Consider the following 25,171-nt stretch of genomic DNA (forward strand, 5'->3'; position numbering starts at 1 on the left):
CTGAACAATACTTTCTACTTTACTTGAAGTACGTTTTGCTGTACTTTCGGTTGTAGTATTTGAAGTATCATTTTCTGAGCCTTGCTAGCTCACTGCACGACAGTCAGCACCGCCTCCGCGATGTTCATTCAGGCGACTCGGCCTACCTTAGCCATTTCGCAGTCCTACAGCTGCCGATACATTGACACGCCTCAACTTGCTCTTCCGCGTTGTTTGCCCATGCATATAGTGTATGCGTGTGGTTTGTCCAAGAGGTTGTTTTTCAACGTTGGATGTGCACATTAGTCTCCGTAGAGAGCTAAAAGGCATGTCATGAAAACAGCATGTTGTATTTGATGGTACTTAACAAGTACTTCAAGTACAATACTCACTACTTCATACTTTACGTAAAGTAATTAGTGCCGGCAGGACTTTTTACTGCACTTAAATACATATTTTTGCAGGTACTTAGTACTTTCGTTAAGGTACTCTTCCTGGTACTTTGCCCATCACTGTTTAGTTATAAATGAAACACCGCCATCATATCAGTTAAGTAAAACGAAAATGCGTGTAGGTATCGTGTTTCACTTATCCCAGAGGATAAGTGAAACACGATACCTACACGCATTCGAAAAAGGTATGATGACCATTGAATGCTGCCACGCCGTTCTCACTTCTTGAATCATGAAGGGCGGCCATCATATTGGAAGGCGTCCCACCAAGAACACGTTTGACCAACGGAAAACGAGGTTTTGTGTACACACAGAAGCATTGCAGGAAGCGCAGAAACATTTGTAAAAGTTTGCCTCTTGACACTCTGTATACCGAAACACGCTAGCCGCCGTACACCAAGAAAAAAGAATGTTTATCGCCTACTCGATCAGAAACATCGTTCTGCCGCCGATATTCGACAAGAACAACGGATGGAAAACATTTCGGCAGCGCGTGCCTCCTACTCTCACCTAAAAGGGAACAAACAAACCACTTCGTAGCTCTCGACCTATACCCCGATGCGTCCCACCCTTCAAACAACAGGACATCACGTCACCAGCAGTTGTCCCCACGTTTCTAGCAAGACAGCGTGACTACAATAACTGACACGCCTTGACATGCCGCGGAACAGAGATAAAAAGAAAACTTCCGGGAGAACAATATTAAAAAACACAGATGTACAGAAGCAACGCCCAAACGAAAGAGGTAGGCTTGGGCAGTCACGACATTTGTCGACGGCTTTCCTTTTTTTCTTTGTCCGACATCCCGAAAAGAAGGGTTGGTCCACGACGGACCTCTGAAATTGCTTTCTCCGTTCCATTTCCCCAACCTGCCAAATTCACTCTGCAAAAGGGAAAGGAGCGGAGGATCTTCCTACCTTATTTTACTCTGCCTATTCATCGCATTGATCTAGACATTTCTAAAAGGGCTAGAGTTTATGATAGACGACTTCGTTCTTCTTATGTGCGCTGGCGTGCTTGGCTAGTCGGAAATTATTTTCACGTCTCGAACAGCAAAGAAATGTCTCTCCGTTGTGAGGCACGGAGATGAAGAACGTTGGAGCAGCGTTGCTAGGGCTGCAGAAGCAACCTGTGGGGGTGTGCATGCAATGAGTAAAGCAGCCGGTTGAACTAGGTCCGATTGAAGAGAAAAAAGGCTATGGGGAACGTGGTGCCAGGAATTGGGTGCGGTCCACTCCAGATGGCAGTAGTGGTAGTGTTGGTGGTGATGATAAGGCTGAAAGAGCTCGCCGTTGTCGGCCTCCAGAACACTCATAGTTGCCAACGTGACGGCCACTATAGGGGTTGGCGGTTTTAATGGCGACGGGACAGGAATCAGATTGAGAAACAGACCGTACATATCATGCATGTGGGAGTGAACTACGTGTGATCACTATAGGCCCCACTTCCTTAGTGATGCCGCTAGGCATGAAAATTTGATGTCTGCTTGTATGTGCCGGAAATATTTTACAATAGAGCGCAGCCCACGATGCCGGACCTCGGGGTGCAGGAGTACTTCGAGGACACTGAAATGTCGGTTCTCCAGTGCTGCTAGACCCGACAGTAGCAAGCAACGAGCTTCAGTGTACATCCACAGGACGGTGAGGCGTGGTCTGCGTCATCAAAAACACGAGTGTATATAGCTGATAGCGTGTACGTATTCACATTGGCAACGTGAATGACACGTTTGCGGATATACAGCTGGAGGATACAAGCAAGACTGTCTCGCTATGCAGTGTAACAGCAGATACACGGCTCTACAATAGTGATAAGTTCTGGTGCCTCATATCGTTTAAAATAACTGTGCCACAATGCAGCGATATCCTCCAGATAATCGAATAAGTCCAACAAAACACGCTATGTAAAATCTTGCACATGCTCTTTAATTACAGTGCGGCTGAGAGGCCCCACTCAGCTCCGTGTAGAAGCTGATTGCCTCCCAGATCATCCGTAACACGGTCAACTAACAATTGTTACTTCTTCTTCTCTCTTCTAATATTGTAGGTGAGTCCTGGGTCCTGGCACACGCTTTAGGCCGCCTCCGAGGAAGAACACTACTTATAGGTTCGGCTTCAACAGACGGAAGATCAAAAGGTAACACTGTTCGCAGCCACCTGACACGAGCACGCATGGTTGCGTAGCGTCTCTTCACGCTTCGCTATTTTCAGCGTAATCCAATGGGGGCATCCTGCAGCGACGGCTACGTCATCCTTCGGTACTTCAGCGACGATGTGCATTTCGCCGCCGTATGGTGTCAAGGGAAGGGGAAAGGATGGTAGCCCCGTATTCCAAAACGAACCTTTCCTCCTACGCCGTCAGGCTTCCTTAACTATGTGTGGTGCTCAGGAATCTGAATCATCTCAGCAACTACTGCAAATTAAGTTCTTCATTCCTATAGTTACGTTACTCAAAGCGCCGTACGAAGGGCAAGCGAACAGAAACAGTCGCTTATGGAGAGCGCGAATTTTGGCAGTGAGCAAAAGGAGCAATTAGAGAAGGTAGCTTCTGGAATACGAAACCGACGGGACAAGAAATAAGGAAAAGAAATGACACGAACGGAGAAAGGATAGGAAGGGTGGCACGACTCCCACTGCTTCAAGCACTGTTGCCAGACGTACGTGTCTTCTGTTCCCGAACTCATGTGCCGGAACAGATCAGTAGAGTCGCGCCTTGTAGAATAAGAAACCACCATCGTCTGTGCGGGTCTATCGTACTCGAGTCTGATGTTTCTGAAAGCGAAACACAGCTATAAATATTTACAGAAAGTTAATCAATGTACTGAGTGCGGTCACGGAATTGAGGTCAGTCCCCAGTACTGTAAACTATGAGCCTACCTTCATTGTCCTCCGGATCGAGCTCCATGGGACGACGAGGAAAATTCTGCGTCTTGGTCGAGCCATCGCTCCCAGCTACTTCCAGTTTTCCGTCTGCTAAGGACAGGCAAAAGGTGTGCGTCAAAAACATAACTGAGCAGGCACGCGAGGTAGAACACTTGAAACACTTGAACAGGACACGCTATCTCCAGGACTTCGGTTCAAATGACACCAACCTATGTCCCATAAAACTAAAGGAGTTATGAGTATTGGGACCAAGCAGCGCTCCTCGAGTTTCAGAAGAATATGGTGAACGGAAATCGACAAACTGTGTAGGAATTACAGAAATACCGATTACCATAACAAATCAGCAAGGAAAAATAGCATTTATGTGTTAGATTATCATGAAAATTCAGGCTGAATACAGCAGCTCAGGCAAAATATCAGGCTGAATGTTTAGGAATATTTGTGTATTCACTGTGAGAAGTTGCCGAATTGGGAAGTGACGGCAAATCTCCGGTGATAACCGCTGTTACCGAAGCACATAAGTCACGGTACTCTGCACGCAATATCATCCCTGCAACAGTATATCATGAACCACCACACAGATGGTAAGGAGAGAGGAGAGGCGCTGAGGTAAAGATAAGGTCTGGGGAAATTGGAGAAAGAAAAGAATTCGGAACTTTGGAGCGAGTGACGTCACATTGCTAAGCTTGGATTTGATAACTTCTTTTATCGTATCGTTTTCGCAGAATTCTTCCTTATGCGCTAAACTTCGATATTGGTTCATTTCTGAACGAACCAGGTAGGAACCATCCAAGCCAATAAAGGTGGGCTATAGGAACTTTGCGTTCACGCAAACGTTATACGTGCCGTTTTCATCGCTTCCGGTTTGGTGCCAAAACGACATCCGGTTCCACAGCAAACACACTATGCGCCAACAACTGTGCCGATTGATAGTGTTATCGCTTCTCGTTTGAGTAGAGGAAGGGGCGTATACGCCTTTATGTGGTAATTCGAATTGCCACAAAAAGGCGTACGCCTCTCGTTTACAACAAATCAGAATAGCGAAAGATATAATTCTGCATTGCAGGTGGTTCCGAGCGTCCTTAGTCTCGGAAGGACCAGAAGTGTTAGTGGCACCAGAAGTTGTGGCGGGGGCTTGTTTATGTTTACCCGAGAATGCCATGTATAGACCCAATATTAGAAAAGTTTCTGTCCCCCTGTGTAGAGCTCTTTTAAGGTTCCGGGGGCATTATTGTGTGATAGCCTCGGCATGAGTAATTCCCACCTACTATTTCTGGCTGCAAACGTTATGTATGAGTGACCAAACATTCCACAGCTCTGCTTGTGGTACACTAGCGTCATAATTTGTAGAATAATAATTCCGGCCTTTACGTCGCGAGACAACCGCCATAATTTGTGTAAACATATACTTTTGAAAGGAGACGTGCATGGAAAGAATATCCGACAATCACGTGATCCACAGGAACAATTAGGTCGCATTCATCAATGATGTATTCGGCGCAGACCGACATTGTACGCTCTGAAAACAGAACTTCACCACATGTCACGCTCCTAGCCGACAATCATTCCGAATGATATCATTATGCGTCCTTATTTGCTGAAAATGGGAGGAGGCGCCTATATGGGACACATTATGCATGTCCCAGATAGGCTCCTTCCCCTGTTTTGAACGAATCATGACGCAGAATGATATCATTCGGTGTGCTGGTTGGCTAGGAGCGTGCTATGTGCTGAAGTTCTATTTTAACAGTGTAGCGTCGCTCATGATCATGGTTGTCTCGCGACGTAAAAATAAATGAAAGCCCATTGCCAATTATCAATCAATAATGTCGCAATAGGGTAACTAATTGGCTTTTATAAGTCGCAAGCATGATTGAAACCACTACATTGTATCGGCAATAAAGGTGTAGGAAGAAAGGAAATACACATACCTTCTACACTTTGTATCCTCGCAGTAGAAGGTTCCTTTACTTTCACTGGAGGTGGGACGTGAATTTCTGAATGGAAAATAAAATGAAGAACTGTCATGACAGATTAGCAACCCCATTCATAGATGCATCACTTCTTATCAGAATTTGTGTCTCTACATGCATCTGCTTTTGAAGTTGTATCGGCAAACGGAAGAGTTTTGGGACAAGTTTCACGATAACGTTTCCAAAAAACGTGATCAGTCAATCGCCTGATTGATTTGGAGTAACTGACATCACGTTTCTGATATGTGATTGACTGACGACAATACGGAATCAGAATCAGAGGGAGCTTACGATTCCCTAAAGCTCCCTAATATTGATTAGAACCATTGGCGATAGAACCATTGGCGATATAATCTCAGTATTTGAACTCATCTTTAGACTGTGTCACACGATACGATATTCAGTACACTTTTAATACGTCCTCAATAACGACAACCTTCTTGGCAATATCATTATTTGATGTAACGTTCAGAAAATGTAGCGTAAGTAGGAAGTCGCATTTGATGCTTTCGGGACATGTACCGGCGCTCGGTGTCTGACGATAATAAATTGTCGTCCACGACGTCTCCACGACAGATATCCTTCGCCGAGTTTCATTTGCGCAAGGGTTCGGACTGAGCTAAGAAATAATAATAGATTCCTGTTATCTCGACCGGATAGAGTAGTGCAAGAGACGATGTTGGCTCCCTTTGTGCAGAAGGATCGGAGATCTCTCCAGTATCGATTGCAGTCTTGATATTCTGTTTGCTACGCATCGACGGGCCAATAATCAATGTTGACTTTCCCGTATCCCCTTGTCAATCCTCCTCCCCGGAAGCTACGGAAACGGGAGCAGACGCCTAGTGCAACCCTCATATATGTCCCATTTATCTGGTCTGCATGAAACCTGAAGGACTATTTGGCTGAGGTACCGTCCTCTTGTCCCTTTCCGTCAGAGTTTAGCGTTGGGTGCATTGTCGGACCATTTTGCCTGTTCTGAATTCTATTACCTTACATTTGACGACACAAATCCTCTTCGGTCCGCACATGTCCTGAAAGATCTCGCAGTGTAACTTGAAACTGGTTGTAAGTTTCGGTGGTGGTGGTGGTGGTGGTGGTGGTGAAAGGGCTCGCCGTTGTCGGCCTCACAGAGGTGGGCAGCGTCACGACTGACACCCTGGGGGAATGCGCGTCCTGGGCGGACTTCCAACGGAACTGTGCCGACATATGTCTGTCTGTCTGTGAGTTTCAAACGCTACCTACCTGAGGCAAGAACCAGTTCGGTGGCGGAGCGTGTTGAGGCTTAATCGCTTCATCGTCGTTACGGTCGTTACGAGCTAACGATTGGCGGGAAATTAAAAAAGATGGGCACGTGACACATCGCGCGTATACCACACCTTTCACGTATCGCGCGAAGAGCGCCGTACACGTGTTTTATCACGTGCCCTTCTCGACGAGTGCCCCGCCCCTCGTTAGCTCGTAACGCGTGCAAGCGATTAAGTCCCGGTCGCAGGTGAGTTTATATAGGTTAAGTCTAAGGCCGGTTTCACTTTTTCTCGTCCGCGTTTTTCAGGAGAAACGGACTCATTAAAGTCTATAGTAGTATTCGCACGTGCACGTTTGCTCACGGGCCATGTGTCCGTGCCGAGAAACTCTCGGCGTGTCCTATTGTGGCCCGTTGTTCACGCACTCGGCTCGCCGTGTAGGTGCGCCCTTACACACAACCGAATTCCTCGTCCGTGTATATCCCAATACTGATAAAAATCAGAGAGAAATGAAGAAGAGGAAGAGAGTGTTCTTTAACGTAGGCAAGCCTCAAGGAAAGCGGCCTTACAAGATAGGCGAGACATCAGTTTCTGCTGTTTCTGTAGAATGCTAAGGTCCGTCTTTTTGGCCGGCCGTTTCGCCATTCATGCTATATGGCTCTCAAACCGTCCCACCACGTCACTTATGCCTGCAGTGGGTGTGGCAAATGGTTTACGACAAGAAAGTGTTGCAAGCAGAGGAAGGTTTTAATTGCACCCTTTTGTTATCATGATGATAATGATAAGGAAGATTTTGATGGCGCAGCAGCTACTCAGGCCAGTCTTATTTTCTCAACACACAGGCAAAAATATAAAAACGTACGTAAAAATATGAAAGTATAAAAATATTGTAATACCTACGATATGATCGCTAACGGGGCAACAGCAATATGTACTTCAAACAGAGACGTCACAAAATTCCAACTTTTTTTTTCTTCTTTTCTTTACTAGAGCCCCTGTCACGCAGTAAGCGGGCTCACATCTCCATTTTTTTTCTCCTATCATCATCATCCTGATATCGTTGAGGAGCGGGAGCGACAAAAGATGCATCCAAGTGGGGGTGTGGGGGGTCGTGCCCGAGAAACACGGGCAAGAAACGGACATGCAGTAATTTTCACGGACCGGGCTCGGTCAGTGTGAGCAGCAGCATTGAGCAGTGCTGGTCCGTTTTCTACCCGCTACAAATTACGGAGGAGAAACTCTGTAGTCTGAAAAGGCAGGCGGTTTAAGACGAGTTCGTTCAGTGAAAATAGCTCAGAATGGGGCGTGGGAGCAATTTATCGTCGCGAGCACGCCACACGCGAGGAGATACGGTAGTGTGTATGGCCTACACGAACCGAATAGAGCCTGTGAAAGGTTCAAAAACAGGCACACGTCTCGAACACAGTGAGCACACGGATGATCACCTAGAAAAAAAGCGGCCCCAACAGAGGCGCATATCACGGACGCTAAAAATGTCACGTTAGTGTGAAACCGGCCTGAGATTGTATTTTGATCAGTACCTTCCCTCGAAATTCATCGGGACATTATTTGGGGGATGTTTTTTTAATGGCCTTGCCGAAAGACGACCGTTTGAATTGCTTCACATTAACAGTACTCGTGGTCCACGAAAGGGATTTCCAGAACACACAACGCATCCGACAAGTTCAACGAGACGCCCCAGAGCACGCGACGCCTCCGACAGCGCCTTGAGAGATAGCTAATGTCATGAGGACTCCTCATTCCCTGTGTTATCTATTGCTGAACCTTCTTTCCGCTTCATGGAATAGGCGTCTCTCAGTGGCACAAACAATAGCCGTGTTCATGTTCAACGTAAGAAGGAAAATAACTCTAGTCCGTCACGTCTCGAAATATTACTGCGCCGCAGATAGGATAGCTGTACACGAGAGGTTTACCCGCGCTGCCCTGCCAGATAATGTAATCCATCATACTCACTCTACTTCCGTATTGGCTGTTTAGACTGGCCAAATGGCACCATGCCGCGTGGTGGCGCTGCTGCAGTATTTCTCCTGGCGCGCTATTGCGTGTCCCTATCTCCAACTGCGCATGTAGTTGACGGACTAGTGACGTGCACTAGGACGTGCTATGCGGTGAAGTTCATTTTTAAGAGTGTACAGCAACTTGGTGGCGAGGTACGGCTCGCGTCACAGTTAACTTGATCACAGCTCCATCGTGCGAAGCGGGAATAGAGCCACCCTGGCAGAGCATAAAACAACGCCCTCATAACGAGGGTCACCACTCTAACTGTAAATAGATGACCAAAATACCCTCCGCCGTTATTTCTACGAAGCACCACCGGGGTCCGCAGGCCGGATGGCATACAAGTTAACTCTGATGCCAGCTGTACATGGCTTACAAACACCGTCTTGCGCAAGGAACGTTAAATACGCAGCGCCGTATGCTGAGATTTCGGTGAACGCTAAAAGAACGCTTTGGCGGATAAAATTAACCCATAGACCGACCAGCGCGGCGTCGCTCATGATTAGGATACTTATCTCGCGACGTAAGTCCAGGAATTATCATATTTCGTAAGCTGCCAATATAAACACAAAAACAAACGCAGATACTACGCTGCTGCTCTCAACTGAAAGAATTTACTACCAGATGTCGTCTTCAAAATTATTTCAGTTGAGAATAGCAGCGATGTATCGTGTATTTCTTCTTTTGTGTCTATGTTTATATGTTGGCCGTTACGAAGTACGATTACGTGCCCACTACTTCGTCCTCAGCATTTTGGTTCAGAAATGATCATTATTATAGAAGACGACTAAAATATTACATTGTGTCTTAAGTAGAATATTATTTGATTTGCATTTCGTTACGTGCCTGCCTCGTAAGTCTCCGTTGCGTTTAAAACGAAACTGTCATTTAGTTAAGAAAATATAATTCTCTCAGCAAAAAGAACAGAAAGAAAGAGATAAAAAGCTACCAAAAACAGACGTAGTAATCTTTCTAGGACAGGTTTATGGCAAATCATTACGAGGATTCACGCAGACTTTACGACTCCCCACGTACCGTAAAGCCGAATAGCTCCTTCTGTGGAACCGAGCGAATTCTTTGCAAAGCATCGATAGGCACCGAAGTCTTCGGGACCCACGTCACGAATCCGGAGGCTCATGTGTACTTTGTAGAGGTTTTCGGTGCGGTTCAGAGAATACTTTGCTGAGTCCGAGATGAGGTCACCGTCCTCGCGCGTCCAGTAGTTGATGGACATTGGAAACGCTTCCGTGTTGCAGTCCATGGTGACAACGCCGCCAATAGGAGCTCCGATCAGCTGGTTGGGGATCCAGATCATTGGTGGAACTGAGGGTAAGTAGACGAAAGGTTAAACCGAGCTAAGAACGGAGCCTCGCCTCCGGAGGCTCTACTACAGGTCTACCTCTACTGGTTCTATTTCTAGTTCAGTAGACAAACAAACACAGGAGAGTTACAAGCTTCGTTCCCTCTACAAGACTGATGTCAACTTCTCACTTTGAATATGCAGGAAGGAGAAACGATAAGTACAACGCAGTTTGGTGATATCAGGGCCTGCTAGGCCTCAGGAGCCCTGTTTGTCGAGGACCTGTCAGTCATACTATTTAGCGTCAACTGCTACGCTCACAGTCCGCTGGCAAAAAGCCTTAGAATCCTACTACACTATACTACTGCGAATCATGATCATTGTTAGAATTTTCCAGAGTTCCTCATCTGAACGTTATATGACATGGAGCAGAGATTGTTCTCAATAGAAGTTCAGTTGAAGGACACTCATGTTCGAAGCGTAGGCAGCTCCCACCCTAAGTTGTTTGTGCCAACAAAATCCATTGTACTACAACAAACCATTCATTTGTACACGTCATGACTTATAGTAGACGAACGTAACTTACAATGTACTTGGAGAAGGATGCGTCTGCTCACGGGTGATGGGACTCCATTAGAGGCAATACAGAGGTACGGACCCATGTGTAGCCGACTCACTTTGGCAATGCTAAGCTCTTCTCCTCCGTACGAGACATCTGTTACGAAGACAGAACTTTTATGCAGCCTCACAGCGATGTAGGAGATGAGTTCATATGTTGAAGTCTACTCAAGCAACCACAACATTAGCTGGAAATGTGCACTGATGCGCGAATCTGTTTAACTAAATTCTAACTAAGCAGTTCATTCAAGGAAGGAGGGGGGGGGGGTACGTTGGGTAGACCATGCGATCTGCCTGCCTAGACTGACGTCACGTTGTTTGTGGGAGAGGAATTTGAGATTAAGGAGAGGGGAAGGGGAGGTAACTTATTTGCTGGTAAGCACGAATTTCGCAGACGTGGAGCTAAGTACTAACTCAGGCGGACGAGAACTACTGAGAAATGCGGAGGGAGGTGTGGTCTCTGCCGGCAGCAGCATACTGATGCTTTTCGTCAACACCACCATGTAATATTTCAGTGTACGACTGCCTCCTTTTCATTCTCGGTAAGCACATCTGTTAGGAAGCGAATGCAGCACGTTGTCTTAGACCGGACCATGCCTCCTCAGAAAAATCAGGTATCCGCCCCTGTATAGACGTACACTTAAAGTTAGAGTTTATTGGGTGTAAAGCTACGTCGATGAGTGCTTGCGATTTATTTCGAGTTAACGTGGCAAGCATATCGATAACTGCGCGGTGCTTTCCACAGAGCATACCAGAAAAGATAGGCTTCGCGCGTGGTACGTAGTAGCCAGCTTCCACGTTGGTGGTGCCAATTTCTCCACGTTTTTCTTCTTTTTACTCACTCACTCACTCGCGCGCTACCTGCCCTGCGCATGAATATTGGACGTGCGACACTTTCCCTAATTACATGAAGATCATCGGTGCGAATATTGAGGAGAAACACACTTCCCGAACCAGCGGTTCGTGACGCTACACCAAGTCACACGACTGAATAACTAACTCAGCCTTCGATTGAATCGATTCGTCGTCTTGCGCCGCTGGAACCCGTGTACATGTTTGTAGATCATGAACGTTCCTGACATCATTAAGAAAAACAATACATAAATTATGTGCAGTTTGGTCCACTCTGCAATTTCAGTGAACGCAAGATACGCTTCTGGTATGGAAACTCTTGAGCACATTGTTCTTTATGAGAATATCGCCTATAAAAGCCATTGCACATTCGTCGAAGTTTGTCACATGCGTGTACACAATAACTGATCGGCGCGTGCTGGATTTTCCAGGGAGTTTTGTGATTTGAATTGCGCAGTGATAAGACGGCGTGCCGTGTGCAGAGGTTCCGTTGCACGTTAGAGAACCCTCAGACATGGACAAACAGATTTACCCACAGATCGACCACTGTGGCTGATGTAGACGACGACGACCGGGCTATGACTGAGCGAGGCTCGTGACCTGCTGATTCATTCGTCAGCTGATCCACAGGTTCACAGCTGATCAGCAGCTGTTCTTCAGCTGTTCCCGGAGAGCTGGTCATTAAACGCTCTGCCAACGTGAACTCGGCCTAATTCCTATTCTAGTAGCTTTGCAGTTACTATACAGTGGCGTCGCTCATAGCCACCCGCGACGTAAAGGCGTGAATTGTCGCCATTACAATGATAACACACGTGGTTTAGGAAAAAATGTTTGGTATGGCCACCCTCTGCTGCCGGACTTGAACTAATCAGGGTGTTTGAGCATTCCTGAACGGACTTTCAGTCCTGACTGAATAGGGAATGCAAAACAAAATATCAGTGCCCCTGACGAGGACTGTTTTTTATTTGCTGGGTTGTGCCCGTCACTATGGCCCGGAACTCTCTTACTCGCCCATATTCAACATACACCCGCAGACTCGATTCTTCAGCAAAAGTTTGGATGGAGTTTCCTATTCCACCGAAGAATAACAGTGGAAATTCAAACTGATGATCTTCATCTAATTAGGGAAACTGTCACGGGTCCAATATTCTTGCGCCGAGCAGGTAGCGCGCGGAGCCTCTTCTTCCTGGTTTGGTTCGCGAGTCTGGCGCTGAGAGCTTCTCCCGTACTTATCGACATGCTTGCAAAGTGAACCCGAAAGAGGTGACTAGCAGCTATCGACGTTGCTTTATGCCCAATAAACTGCCACGATGGGAGAGAGTACAATCTTAACTCGGTACCCTTTATTGTAACTTTTAGTGACGTGTAAACTCTATAGAGAAGTCGATATCAAAATATCGTAAAGGGTACACGCCCGATACCTCTATTTAGAGGTTATTGTAGGAGCAATAGAAGTTACTTCCGAGTTCAACCCAAATCCAATCGTCGTAACTTATAAATATACCCTTTATAGGGACGTTTTACAGCTAAACGCGTTTGCATTTCCTTTGTTCGCTTTCCGTGCTTGTTTACAAAGTAACCTTTATAAACGGTACTGCTCAAGAGTTACTGTGTTCTCGTTCTAGCCGCACACTTAATAAGAGAGTCTGTCTGTGCAACGCGGTTCAACACCGTATGTACGTGTGTGTGTGTTGCGTACCTTATTTACTTAATCCTTTGTCATCCTTGTGTTTTACTTCTTCATGTGCCTCTGATATACCAAAGTCGCTTTGCTGACGTATCATTCTCAGATATCGGGAAGGAATAGGAACGTTTTCGACGTACTGATGGGGAGTTTCAACAACGTGAGGACTGTAATGAGTATACCCCGTTGAAACAGAATGCCGTTCACCGTTCGTATTGTGACATCCGCATGCTCCTGCCTCTGCTGTAGTGCCAGGTTTTCCAATTAAATAATAAATATTTTCCAGTTCATTTGTTGTGCAAGTAGTGATCGTTTTTCGCCACTGGATACCTCTAGATGAATTAGGTACACATGCTATATATAGGTTGCAAAACGCAGTTTGCGTTTTGCACTGATGAGAGCTGATTTTCAGCACCATTTGTTGTGTAGCGTTTGTGAAGAGGCATGCGTTTTAGAGGCAGCCCCCCATACCTGGCCAAACCGTAACTTTTATATCTGTGCGGCGGGTAGGAGACAGTAACCTCTATTTATACGTGATATGTGTAACGTTTATAGAGGGTATTGCCCATAGGTTACAGGGTAACTTCTGAAATAGAGGGTAAAAATTTTTACCCGTTACTAGACGGTAGTAGATTTAGAGTGTAGGCATACGTCCAAACAGGAAATGATCCCGGATTTTTCTGAGTGGGAGATGGGGCAGGTATAGGTAGGTATGGGGCAGGTATAGGTATAGCATACCATGTACACTTCCTAAAATCAATTAAAGCACTCTATGATTTAAAAGATTGGGGGTTTGGGGACATGTGGACCTCGCTCCAGTTTTGATAACTGTTACACCTTCAAAGGAATAAAGATGATGACAGGAAGCAACGGAGCATAAAGTAGATAAAATGTGCAGGTACTGCAAACGAAAGTCAGATCTCTGAAGTTTGTGTGTGTGTGTGTGTGTGTGTGTGTTTGTGGGGAAGGGGGGAGTAATGGCAGGGTCGGGGCTCGTCGTTGTTGGCAACACAGAAGTTGGCGTAGTCACGACTATAGCAAAAAAGAAGAAGAAGAAGAAGAACACAAAACAAAAAGAAAGTATTTATCTCTGAAGTATTTATGTTAGTGCTTCTCCCACGCCCAATTAAAACCGAAGTAAAACGGCATCATATAGCTTCTTGGTACGAGACACACTTGTTGGCAAATGATCATAGATAATGCACTCACAGGTATACATGTCATAGATTGCGTAAAATATTTGTACGTTTGCCTTGTTGTTGGGGCTGACTGGTAGGTCCACACAAAACAGGATCGCTGTCATGAACACTAAACTCCTATTTTTCTCAGCAGTGCTTATTGAAAGGCACGCGAAACCGTTCGTAACGCTCCGTCACAAGACCTCTTTTTTTTTCTTACTGTACGTTGGTGTAAAATATATATGTGTAACAAATGCCACATATGGAACTCACTGTCAATAGTGGACTGTGCAGCCTGCCAGTTTCCAACGGAGAGTGGTTGGCCATCTTCTCTCCGCCACGTGATCTGCGGTGCGGGATAGCCCTTCGCTCGACAGACCAGTGTCACGTTGGACCCTTCTCGAACAAGAACGTCGGAGCTGCTCTGGGATCCCACAATGTCTGGTGGAACTGCAGTCATGTAAATAATAAATAATGCTCGCAATAACGATTACGCAAATTTACTTCGAAGATGGCGTACCGCACTCTTACGACTTATTTGGGATGGTTAACATCATGTGAAGGTATTAACAAGAGTGCACCAGTGCCCTTACCGCGGCTGAAAGATAGTCATCCTAATACGCTATACAGGTAGGTCACGAGAGTTCGCATCCATCTATAGCTACCTCCTTTCCCAGTTTGTGAAGGCTCTTTCCTCGGGGCTTCAAATACGGACAGAAGGAGTTCGAGATGGACCCTGCTTGGCCAGTCGCGTGGTCTCTTCTGTTCGTCTCCTCTCATGCGCGGGATACACACTGTCGTAGCCGTGTTGGCCATTGCATTTGCGACAACCTCAGGACGTAACCCAAAAATGGCGAAGCTTAGAGATAGATACATATTTGAGAAACTTTCACCGCGTTGTGTCAAGTTGTTTTCGAAACATAGTTGCTCACCCTGCCCTGACGATCACGTGACAGTTGTGGACGACATCGTTGAGCCCGTACGCCCTTCAAAAAACTAAACCAGTATCCCTCGAGACCTACGGTCGCCTATAGGACTCGCGTTTTTTGATCGTGTATTTCTTGCCCCACAAACCAAGAAATAGCTCACTGAACGTGTTCTTAAGCTTACCTGCAACTAAGCTAAGAAAACAGCGCGCGCCGGTCGCAGCAGAAAGTTTACAATGCCGCTGTATGACGACGCTGTTATAGTTCGCACGAAGTTGGTCGTCCCGGTGGCAGATTACTGATCTAGATTCGCCATTACAACCAACCAGATTGTAGGAATCTAGCCCATAGCGACTATTTCCGCTTTCTCAGTTCTGTGCAACACGATGAAAGGAGAACGATTTGCAGCTGGTAATAGTCATTGACAGACTTTTCAAGCATGTGTCCCATTTGGCAGACATTGCATTCGTGTCCTTCTGCTTCCTTCTTTATTGTAACTTATTGCACGCAATACATCCTGGGGGTACACACCGTACGATCTTTTTATTTTATTTTTTCAATTCCGTGTTAGCACCGCGAAGCAACATTGGCTATGAGCGGCGTACATATTCCTATGACGGGCTTGTTGATAATTAATTAACGCCACAGAGAATCAATAGGCCTTCGTTGGTCTACAGCTGTGCTTGTTTGCTGTTAGAAGTACATATGTGTATACGACTATATGCAATGCGTGCAAACTGAAGTACAAATATGCGTAATCTTACGACTGCATCTACATATTATGTACAATCTATACCAATCAATCAATGTTGGTGACTAGACAAGAAACAGGAGCAGAAACGACTGTACGTGCTCCCTACTAGATTTCGTTCTCTGCAATACGATCGGCGAGGGTTTGCGCCTAACTAGCAATAATCGAAGTTTTCCCCGGTCCTCCTTCACGTACAAAAGTTCTCATGAAAGCTGACTTCATCCGAGCCTTCATCCAAACGCGTCCCCGGCTTCTTCTCTTTCACTGAACACGGTTAGACGCCAACCGATGTTCTGTCCACTCAAATTAGCTCAGCGAAGCGTGGCAGCAGCAGCGGTAGGGCGTCTGACAGTCCAGAACAACATGTACCTCTTTGTACTTTGTCTGAGTCCATAGATTACATTGGGCTCTCTGCCGCTATACTGTTGATCTCATGTGACCTGTCTTCCTCACTTACGCGTCTAATTCCAATTGGAGGGCATCGAACGCCGGCATGGGTTAAGATATAGCCTTCTTGAAAGGGATGAGGACGAAGAAAAGGTGACGGTTCAGGAAATAGAGCCAGATAGCGTGGTACATGCCTAGTGATTATCGCGGTGCGACATGAAGTGAACGTGTGCGTCAACGTTGGTCGAGTAACAGAAATAAGGTATTTGTGCGCATCAGGCAAACGATACCTCCAATTTCCCTCGCACACGCAAAACGCAAGGTAAATTATACAGCTATCGTCTCCAAGGAGGATTTCGTGCGGACCTAACAGGACATCCAGGTAGTCCTAAACGTAAACACTATGGTAGAGAAATTCAAAAAGAACATTCCGAAGGAGGGAGTAAAATTATAGGTGGCAAGGAGTACTTGCTAATAGAAGTGCACGGTCTAAGCGAGAGGTTTAGGAGGGTCACTGTTTGAGTTGAGGTGCTGGTACGTTGCCTCTTTTTTTTCTTCGGAGTTATAATAACTTAATTGTTAGTCGGTTGTTGGCTAGATGCAGCTCGCCTCTTCCAATTCTCGATACGTGTCAGAGCAAGATGGAGTAGTGTCGGAACAAGTACGTAGTTAACAAGGCAGCTAAAGGGGCACAAAAGTGCAAAGATCACTCCTCGCGGAATGCAAGGTGCGGTTACCTTGAGATCGACTCAAAAGGAACGGAATTCATCGGCTGCTTCGTTCGAGATTCATGAGCGAAAGGAACCGCAATGGATCTTTTCCGGGTAAGCGTATCCGCATGCGCAGCTACCTGCGAGCGACTGCCATGTTCATTGGGGGGAGATAAACGGTTTCAAGGTTACACGGACGTTTGAGGTCGATATTTGACAACGCTTTGTACTGGTAATGAGTACAATGAGCTTTCACTCTTTCCGCATTTTTCTTACGATCTTCTCTTGCTACTTTCCCACGCAACGTGCCAGCCGCAAAGCGTCCCCATGTTCATTTGGGGGAAAGATACGATGTTCGACATTGCGCCGCCAAGGGCGGCGCGAATATGGAAATGGTCCGTTTCCGCTTTCCCTCTCCTTTTCAAGAAGCGCGGCAATGCGAAGAGGCCTGAGATTGGTCTCCTCAGAAGGCCTCCCGCGACGATTTGACAAATCATTTGAGGAGACCAATAAATGCCCGCTCCACATTGTCGGCTTTCTGTTCACATTGAAAGGCGCGCGAATTGATGGTTTCTTTCGCTCATAAATCACAAATGACGCAACTGATGGATGTCGTTCCTTTTGTGTTGTTGTCAAGGTAATGGCACTGTGCGAGGATAAATTTTTACTGCCGCTCTAACACGTAGTAGTCGTAGTTGTTTGGGCACAGTACATACAGCACCGTCTTCACAATTCTAGATCACATTCCGCTTAAATTGTGCGGAATGGGTGCGAATTGCCTGCTGAAGAATACGCTTATACTCCTTACCAAGGACGTCCAGGTACCCTATTTGGCTGAGCATGGGCACGGTGTTGATCTGGCACATGTATCCTCCCCGATCTGATTCCTGGGCATTTTTGATGACCAGCTCCCAATGCCTGCCGTCCGACTGCGTCAGTTGAACTCGGTAGTTGCGTGTGATGACGCTTTCGTGAATTGTCAGGATCGTCTTGCTTTCCACTCGCAACCAGGCAACCTTGCAATGAAAAAGAAAACATACAAGGTCTGACTTGACTGTGACCAAGACTATAACCAACATTATGGAGCGCGACAATTCGCACTGCTCTAGTATTTGTGAGCTAGAAGAGGGCAGTGCAGCGAACGGAGGGGACTGCGCCCTGGCACGGCTGTCTGAGCAAGTGGCGAAAATAGCGGCGGCGCTGCTATCGCCAACTACAGTGCGCGGCCTGGTCACGGGCATGCTTTGCAAAGCTTGTCGTCTGCGTCTCAACAATTTTCGAATTGAGATTCTTGTTCTCTTCTATTCTGTAGGACACAATAGATCGTAATAGGTAAGCGCAATAATAATTGGAATTAATTGGTATTATTATTCTGCGTCTACTGCATGCTATCTGTATGGCGTCTCCATATAGTTGCCCATTGCAGCGACGCCGCTGGCTGGGACGGCGTTGTGGACGTTTTCGGCAGGAGTGAACTCGCGACCTTGGGATCAGTACGTGGTGTTACGACCGGCCACCATTTTGGGCAACACTTCGTGTAATCTCTCTGCGGCCAAGGGCGCGCAGCGGGATAAACGCCCGCAATCCTCATTCAGGGACTGAAAGGAGCCTGGCCAATGGATAGAACAATGGCGCAACGCAAGGTCTTGAAGAAAGGCACCAGACTCGGCGTCCCGTGGGAACCGGACTAGTTTCGGGAAGACCAAGACCAGCTTGAAGCCCGTGTCAAGGTTGTTCCCTCGCCCTAAACCTATGCAGGGTGTTTCACAAAAATCCCTCGCAAAAAAAAACAAAAAAAGTCAGGATGTTTATTTATTTAACAAGCGCATGCAAATGAGAAACTGAGCGGCCAGTTTGTGGCCGGCGCGTCAGGGATGCTAACCTAAAAAAAAGTTTCCCGATAGGTGGCGCTGTTTTCAAATTATTCAACCGGGGGATTCTCTAATTCTTGCTTTGACCATGTCACTGTAAATAAAATATAGTTGTTCCTTCCCGCGTCGATGCCTCCGTTCGCTACCAAGCCGACTTACAACCCAAGTCGCAACAGTGGACATGATGCCAGCTGATCCACAGAGACCGATATTAAAGGCTGGATATTGCTTTTTGGAAATAGCATTATGAACTCGTTCGTGGGTCACCGGGTGCCTGAAATAAATGACGGCAAACGAATGTCGTTCAAGATGAACCCCAAATAGAATCCAGAAGCGGCGTTTAAGTAGCTTTGCGTTAAGTATTCCGCACAAAGATGCAAAAGAGACGCAGATCCACCATGTTACACTTAAGAACCTTGTAGCTGTAACTTTCGTGTTTTCCTAGGCTAACTTATACGTGAAAGTATAATACTTATATTGACATTTCAGATGTTGTCCCCATAGTACTGCTCCAAGCTACGTGTATCACACACAACTTCCAAAAGACACAGACAAGCACGATTACGTTAGCTGTGTTGCTACCGGTGAAGGATTACACAATATAGTAGGCTCAATCGAATGTCACATTTATCAAGAATATTCTCTGCGTTAGAAACTATAAATATATATATATATATTTCGTGGCGTCACATAAAAGCAACTGAGTTCCTATACTTGGGTGCTGCCTACTTTTCTAAACGTGGGGGTCATGCAACTGATGTTGATGTTAGCGAAAAAAATAATAGGATGGAACTGACATGAATGCGTACCATATGATATACCTGAGAAGGTGTGCATACAGGGCGTCCCAGAAAACGTGTCATGCATAATTAAACTTACGTTACATGACATTCACTTCAGCAGGTGGCAAAAACCTAGTAAGAACAAATGCCGTTGACCGCATGATTCTAGGCGGCGTAGTTTCTTAAGTTATAATTCAAGGACACGTTTTCTGGGATACCCTGTGTACACGTGCTTGCATGTGACACGCACATATAGCGTGTTCTGTGGCGAAGTTCGGTATTTCTCTCTTTTTCTGGCGTACTGCCAAAAAAGTTGCTTCATTTGGCCTGCATTGTAATTCCAATTCGCCGGGGAACAGCAAAGCAATGTCCAATCTGCACCACATAGAAAAGCAATTCCTGCTGCTGTCCTGTTCATCTTAAGACTGCTTTTCGAACCCGCCCATTGTCGCCGACTCAATACAGCACCGAGCAAACAAGGGATTGTTACACAGCCCACCGGGAACCCTCAACCCACGACAGCGACATGCAGAGAACACCAACGCACACGGCTAGGCAGTAGATAACCGTTAGCTGCACCCAACTCGTCCAGCACCTCATTTAACCGGTTAAGCGCACCACTCAGAAGGTTAAGAACCCGGCAGACATTAAACTAAACGAGCACACCGATTGTTTATCTCTTCTGCCCCACTCCTACGCAATTAGCGGCCAGCGAAAAAGACAAAAGGGGACTGCTCCCGTTTTTCCTCAGATCCATTGGAACGCAAACGGTTGTTAACCTTTCTGAAACAAGCGAGTCATCAGACAAACGCAGCTTACACCGAAGAGGCGGAGTCAGCGTAAAATATACGCTTCTATTTTCAAAGCAGGGACACAAGAAGAAGGAGAAAGAATCTCTCGATGGCACACAATCTAAAGAATCGGAGAAAGATACCTGTACAGAAAAGGCCGAGTGGCTTCTTAGCTTTTTTTCTTTTTTCTTTTTTCGAGAAGACGATAAGAAGAAGGCAAGGCTTTAAAGCGAGGAGTGCTACGGTAAGCCAGATGCATCAGTGCAGCCGTTTCGTGTCGTCGGGTTCTATTTATGTGAAGATGATGCTTTTTCTTTAGGGAGAAGAGGTATTTATTTGTAGGAGCAGTATGTTTTGTGTTGCCAGAATTGGGTGAGCAGCGAGGGGGGTTGGTACGGAGGTACCATTAGAAAGCATTAGCATTCGATGAGACGGATAATACGTGTTTTGTTTTCTTTTGTGCACGCATCCGGGATTTTTGCTGCCTCTCTTCCGGGTTGTCGGACGTCAAAAGAAGAGGTCTTCCCAAGGGGACCTTAAGTAAGGGGTATATGTTGTTTAGCAGGGGGTTCCGTAAGTTTGCTTGTGAGCAATAGATGCTTCGCTGTGTAGGTACACAATGAGTGCACCAATAGTCCGTCATGTTATTATATTGAAATGTCTATGTGTCTCTCCATAGTTTAAAGTAAATAAATATTGCTTCTGCGAAACCTCAACACAGGGTCATCTTGAGTCGGATCGGCAACCTGCACTCAGCGACGACGGCGAGGCCAAGGTGCCAGAGACGGCGTGTGGAGAGAAGTAGAGCACGAGAGTGAACGACGGATGAGCAGTTGAATCTAGCTTATTTAGTGACTCTAGTTGGAACTTGCATGTCAAACTGGAAGGAATAAACCGCTGAGACTTCCAACTCTGTCGTCTGTTCGCAGAGATGGGAAACTTCTTGCACAACGCCCGTATTCTGAAGGCTAGTGTATGCTTGAATAAAGTCGAACAAAGTTTTAAACTTGGGTTTTGCAGTACGCGGAGTTGTGGCATTCAAGCACTGTTGAACGAAACTGAGGCATTTATGGCAAGGGAAGGTATATAATGTCGCCTAAGGAAGTTTCGCTACGCACCTGGCGATTCCAAATGCCAAGAGGGCTTTTGTGGCACCATCGCGTCTGCCGCTTCACTAATCCGTGGCAATTTAGAAAGGTAGCAGCTAAACCTCGAAAACGGAGTACCTCTATAGAATCCCGATTACATCAACAACAACAACAACAACATAGATGAATGGATGATGATGATGTGGGATGTTTTCCTGCGTTGAGTGCACGACCGCGATTACATCAAGTGTACGCCCAGCTCCGTACAAACATCACAGAAGAGGTGTGACGGTTTGGTATATGCCGAACTCATAATAACTCATGGCCTTACGTCGCGATACAAGTGTGATCATGAGCGACGCTAGAGTGGTCGGTCTGTGAATTAATTTTGCCCACTCGAGGCTTCTTTAACGTGCGCCCAGAGCTCAGCCCACGGCGCACCGTATTTAACGTCCCTCGCGGAAGACGGCGTGTCTAAGCAACTTGTACTCCGCCACCAAGTTGACGACGCCCGCGGCCGGTATCGAACCCTCACCTCCCTGATCAACCTCAACCTCAACGCTACTCCACTTCAACTCTGCTGATGTCAAGGGTGAGATCAGTAGGTGGACGCGCTGCCAGCTGCCTACAGCAGCCGGTGAGACAGAATGCCAACTGGTCTTGTTAGTGTCTAGTCTATCTTGTGGATCGCAAGGAATTTTGTCCATTTTTTTTTTTTTTTTAGTCTAGTTACACTGCGCAACTATAATACCAGGGTGGTTTCATAAGTTTCCGGCCCGAGGTAGAAAATGCGCGCGAATTTGAAAATGCGATTAAGGACGCGTGGCGCCATCTGTTGGAGGGCCGGAGCACCACCCTCAACCCTCTCCATGCTTTTGTCGGTTGGAGAGCGGCATTTCAAACAGCCAGGGTGCACTCTTCAGTTAAAATGAAAAAAATCGAGTACCGCGCTGTGATAAAATTCTTGACAAAAGAGGGACTTTCGTCTAAAGAAATTAAAGCGCGACTGGACAACGTGTACAGGGAAGCCTCTCCGTCGTACATAACGGTAAAAGACTGGGCTAAGCAGTTTCGACTGGGGCGAGAGTCCATTGAAGATGATCCACGTGATGGTCGTCCAGTGGAAGTGGTGACACAAGAAAATTTGTCTCTTGTCGAGGAGGAAGTGCTGAGCGACAGGCGCCTGAGGGTGAAGGAAATCTCAGAAAGGCTGGGGCTTTCCAAAACAACCTTTTTTCGTTTCATCGGCGAGGGCCTTCACATGAAAAAGGTCAGTGCGGGATGGGTGCCACGACTTCTCTCGTCAGTTCAAAAGCAACAGCGCGTCGTCTGTGCCAAAGAGTTTTTGGAGCTCTGTCAAGAGAACGAAGAAGAAATATTGAAGTCAATTGTCACAGGGGATGAGACTATGGTGCTCTACTATGATCCCCTTTCGAAAAAGGAGTCGATGGAATGCCGCAAACCAGGAGAAGCACCCCCAAGAAAAGCCAAGGTCACACAATCCACAAAGAAGATCATGGCAACAATATTTTAGAATTGTCACGGGATCCTCCTCATCGACTTCAAAGAGAGGAACACCACAGTGAATGCGACTTATTATGCTTCACTCCTGCACCGACTGCGAGACGCCATCAAGGGAAAGAGGCGCGGCAGGTTGAGTCGAGGTGTCCAGTTGCTCCAGGACAATGCCCCTCTCCACACGGCTTCCGTTGCCAAGGCTGCACTGAAGGAGTGCGGCTTCGAAGGAATCCACCACCCACCCTACAGTCCGGACTTGGCACCGAGTAACTACTTCCTGTTCTCAAACTTGAAGAGGGATCTCAGAGGACGGAGATTTCAAAACGATAGTGAGGTGCAAGAGGCAGTTTTCCAGCATTTTGCGGACAAAACTTCGGTCTATTTTTTTAAGGGTATAAGAATGCTGGTTGAAAGGTGTCAAAAGTGCATCGAAGTTAAGGGTGACTATGTCGAAAAGTGATACACTTGTTTCGTCTCTATGACTATTAAAAGTTGGTCGGGCCTGTAACTTGTGGAACCACCCTCGTAGATGCAACTTTTCTCCTGCAAATATTGCGCACAATTAGAGTTGCACGAAGTGGGTTCTGTTTCACACAGCGCGCAATTAGGCACATCTTGTAGCTGTCCTTGCAAGCTGTTCCAATGGTTCTTTGGAGAATTACAGAAGACATAACTCTTCCCTCAATACGCTTTTCCTCAACTCTCCGAGCTGCGCCCGCTGGACGTGTATGTTCCCGAATTATTGCTGATTTCCCAAAGTTGAGCAGCTGTTGCAGCGGCGACTTCAGCATAAACCGCTCATATTCGTTCCTTATACGGGTCTATCAGCTGCAACATCTTTTCACACGTCCTGGTGAGCTGGAAATAACACTGACAGTTCGCAATGAGGTAACCCAAAAGTACATTGACATGAGGTGTTTTACCCAAAAAACAACAGCGGGGATCGTCATGTTTGCTGTATCCTGATACAGTCAGCACTTTTCAGGACATTCCTTCTACATCACGTCATGGTGGCCGTACACAAAGCTCATCACATCAAATTACAACCCTTGAACTTCAAAGCTCATCATAAGACATCAATCTCAAAACCCAATATTCGACTTCCACTTCAGCATTACGTCACATCATGGACATTCAGCATCAATTCCAACATCGCATCATATCGCAGTCCATCACTTAACATTGCACCATTCACACACGATGTGATGGTTAATGATTTCCATGATGTCCATGATGACCATCGTGAACGAATTTGCCGACCGACATGGCACTCACACCACACACTAGTGCGAGCGCTGTGGGCTGAAGCAGTGGACGTTTCGTACACATAATTACGTATAAGGAAAACCAGTCGTAGTTATTGCATTTGTTCAGTAGAGCAGCGAAGTGAAAGACAGACTGCGTGCGAGGGTCGCGGGAAGAATTGCTCATGTGGTTAACCCTCCTGCAACCCGTGCGACCACCATGGCTTTACTGTTCTCACGACGCAACATTGTTGCGCACCTCAGTTGCCACAAAAAATTGCACCGTGTGAATGCACCCTTCGGGGTGCCTCATGATGCATGACGGTTTCGAATTTGGTGGCAACAAATGGCACGCGTGTGATGTTAGCCGAACACATTACTTATCGAACATACGAACATATCCCTTACAAAGAGGTTGAACTACACAAAAAAGGGATGTAACATGAAGTATAAGGAAACGTTCACGGATTGTAAAGAAAGTGTTTTGTATAAAATTCCTCTGACCTGCGGAAAAGTATACATTGTGCACACTGCCAGATGTGTCAACACAAGACTGCGTGAGCGCAAGAATAAAAAAAATGCAGAAAGCAGTTCTTTAGTAGAACATTTAAAGACATGTAACAATTGTGCAGCCATGTATGAGAAAACTCAGATTTTAAGGAAATGTAGGGGTAGGGGAGCGTTAATGTTTGAGGAAGCGAGGCAGATCAGGTTGTTTGCTGATAATTGTGTAAGTTCGTGTTCAGTATTTTAGTCTGATAAGATACATGCATTTCTCGAAAACACGAGCTAAAAACGTGCGTTTCAGTGGAGCGACGTGGCGCTGAAGTGTTGTGTAAGGTGATGGATCATTAAACATTTGTTGAAAGTGCAGTGCGTTCGTCCTGTGTCGTCGTTAGTGTTTTTAGCACTGGTTTTAGCGATT

The 25,171-nt window shown here is 46.3% G+C and overlaps 1 protein-coding gene across 2 annotated transcripts in view; it reads right to left on the reverse strand.

The window, feature by feature from the left end:
* Window positions 1-2,332: 2,332 nt before the first annotated feature.
* The window catches only part of LOC135388693 (protein amalgam-like), a 260,165-nt gene continuing 237,326 nt past the window's right edge, over window positions 2,333-25,171 (reverse strand). The window contains exons 5-11 of one of the 2 annotated variants that reach the window (XM_064618409.1): window positions 17,761-17,968; window positions 14,452-14,628; window positions 10,433-10,561; window positions 9,582-9,869; window positions 5,242-5,307; window positions 3,305-3,397; window positions 2,333-3,199 (exon numbers count right to left, since the gene is read on the reverse strand). In XM_064618409.1, coding sequence (XP_064474479.1) covers window positions 3,108-3,199; window positions 3,305-3,397; window positions 5,242-5,307; window positions 9,582-9,869; window positions 10,433-10,561; window positions 14,452-14,628; window positions 17,761-17,968 — 1,053 coding nt within the window. In that variant the 3' untranslated portion in view covers window positions 2,333-3,107. Of the gene's footprint in view, window positions 3,200-3,304; window positions 3,401-5,241; window positions 5,308-9,581; window positions 9,870-10,432; window positions 10,562-14,451; window positions 14,629-17,760; window positions 17,969-25,171 lie in introns of both variants that reach the window. The other variant, XM_064618408.1, reaches the window with a different exon arrangement.

The sequence above is a fragment of the Ornithodoros turicata genome, chromosome 3 (genome assembly GCF_037126465.1).
Source record: "Ornithodoros turicata isolate Travis chromosome 3, ASM3712646v1, whole genome shotgun sequence".
Taxonomy (NCBI): Eukaryota; Metazoa; Arthropoda; class Arachnida; order Ixodida; family Argasidae; genus Ornithodoros; species Ornithodoros turicata.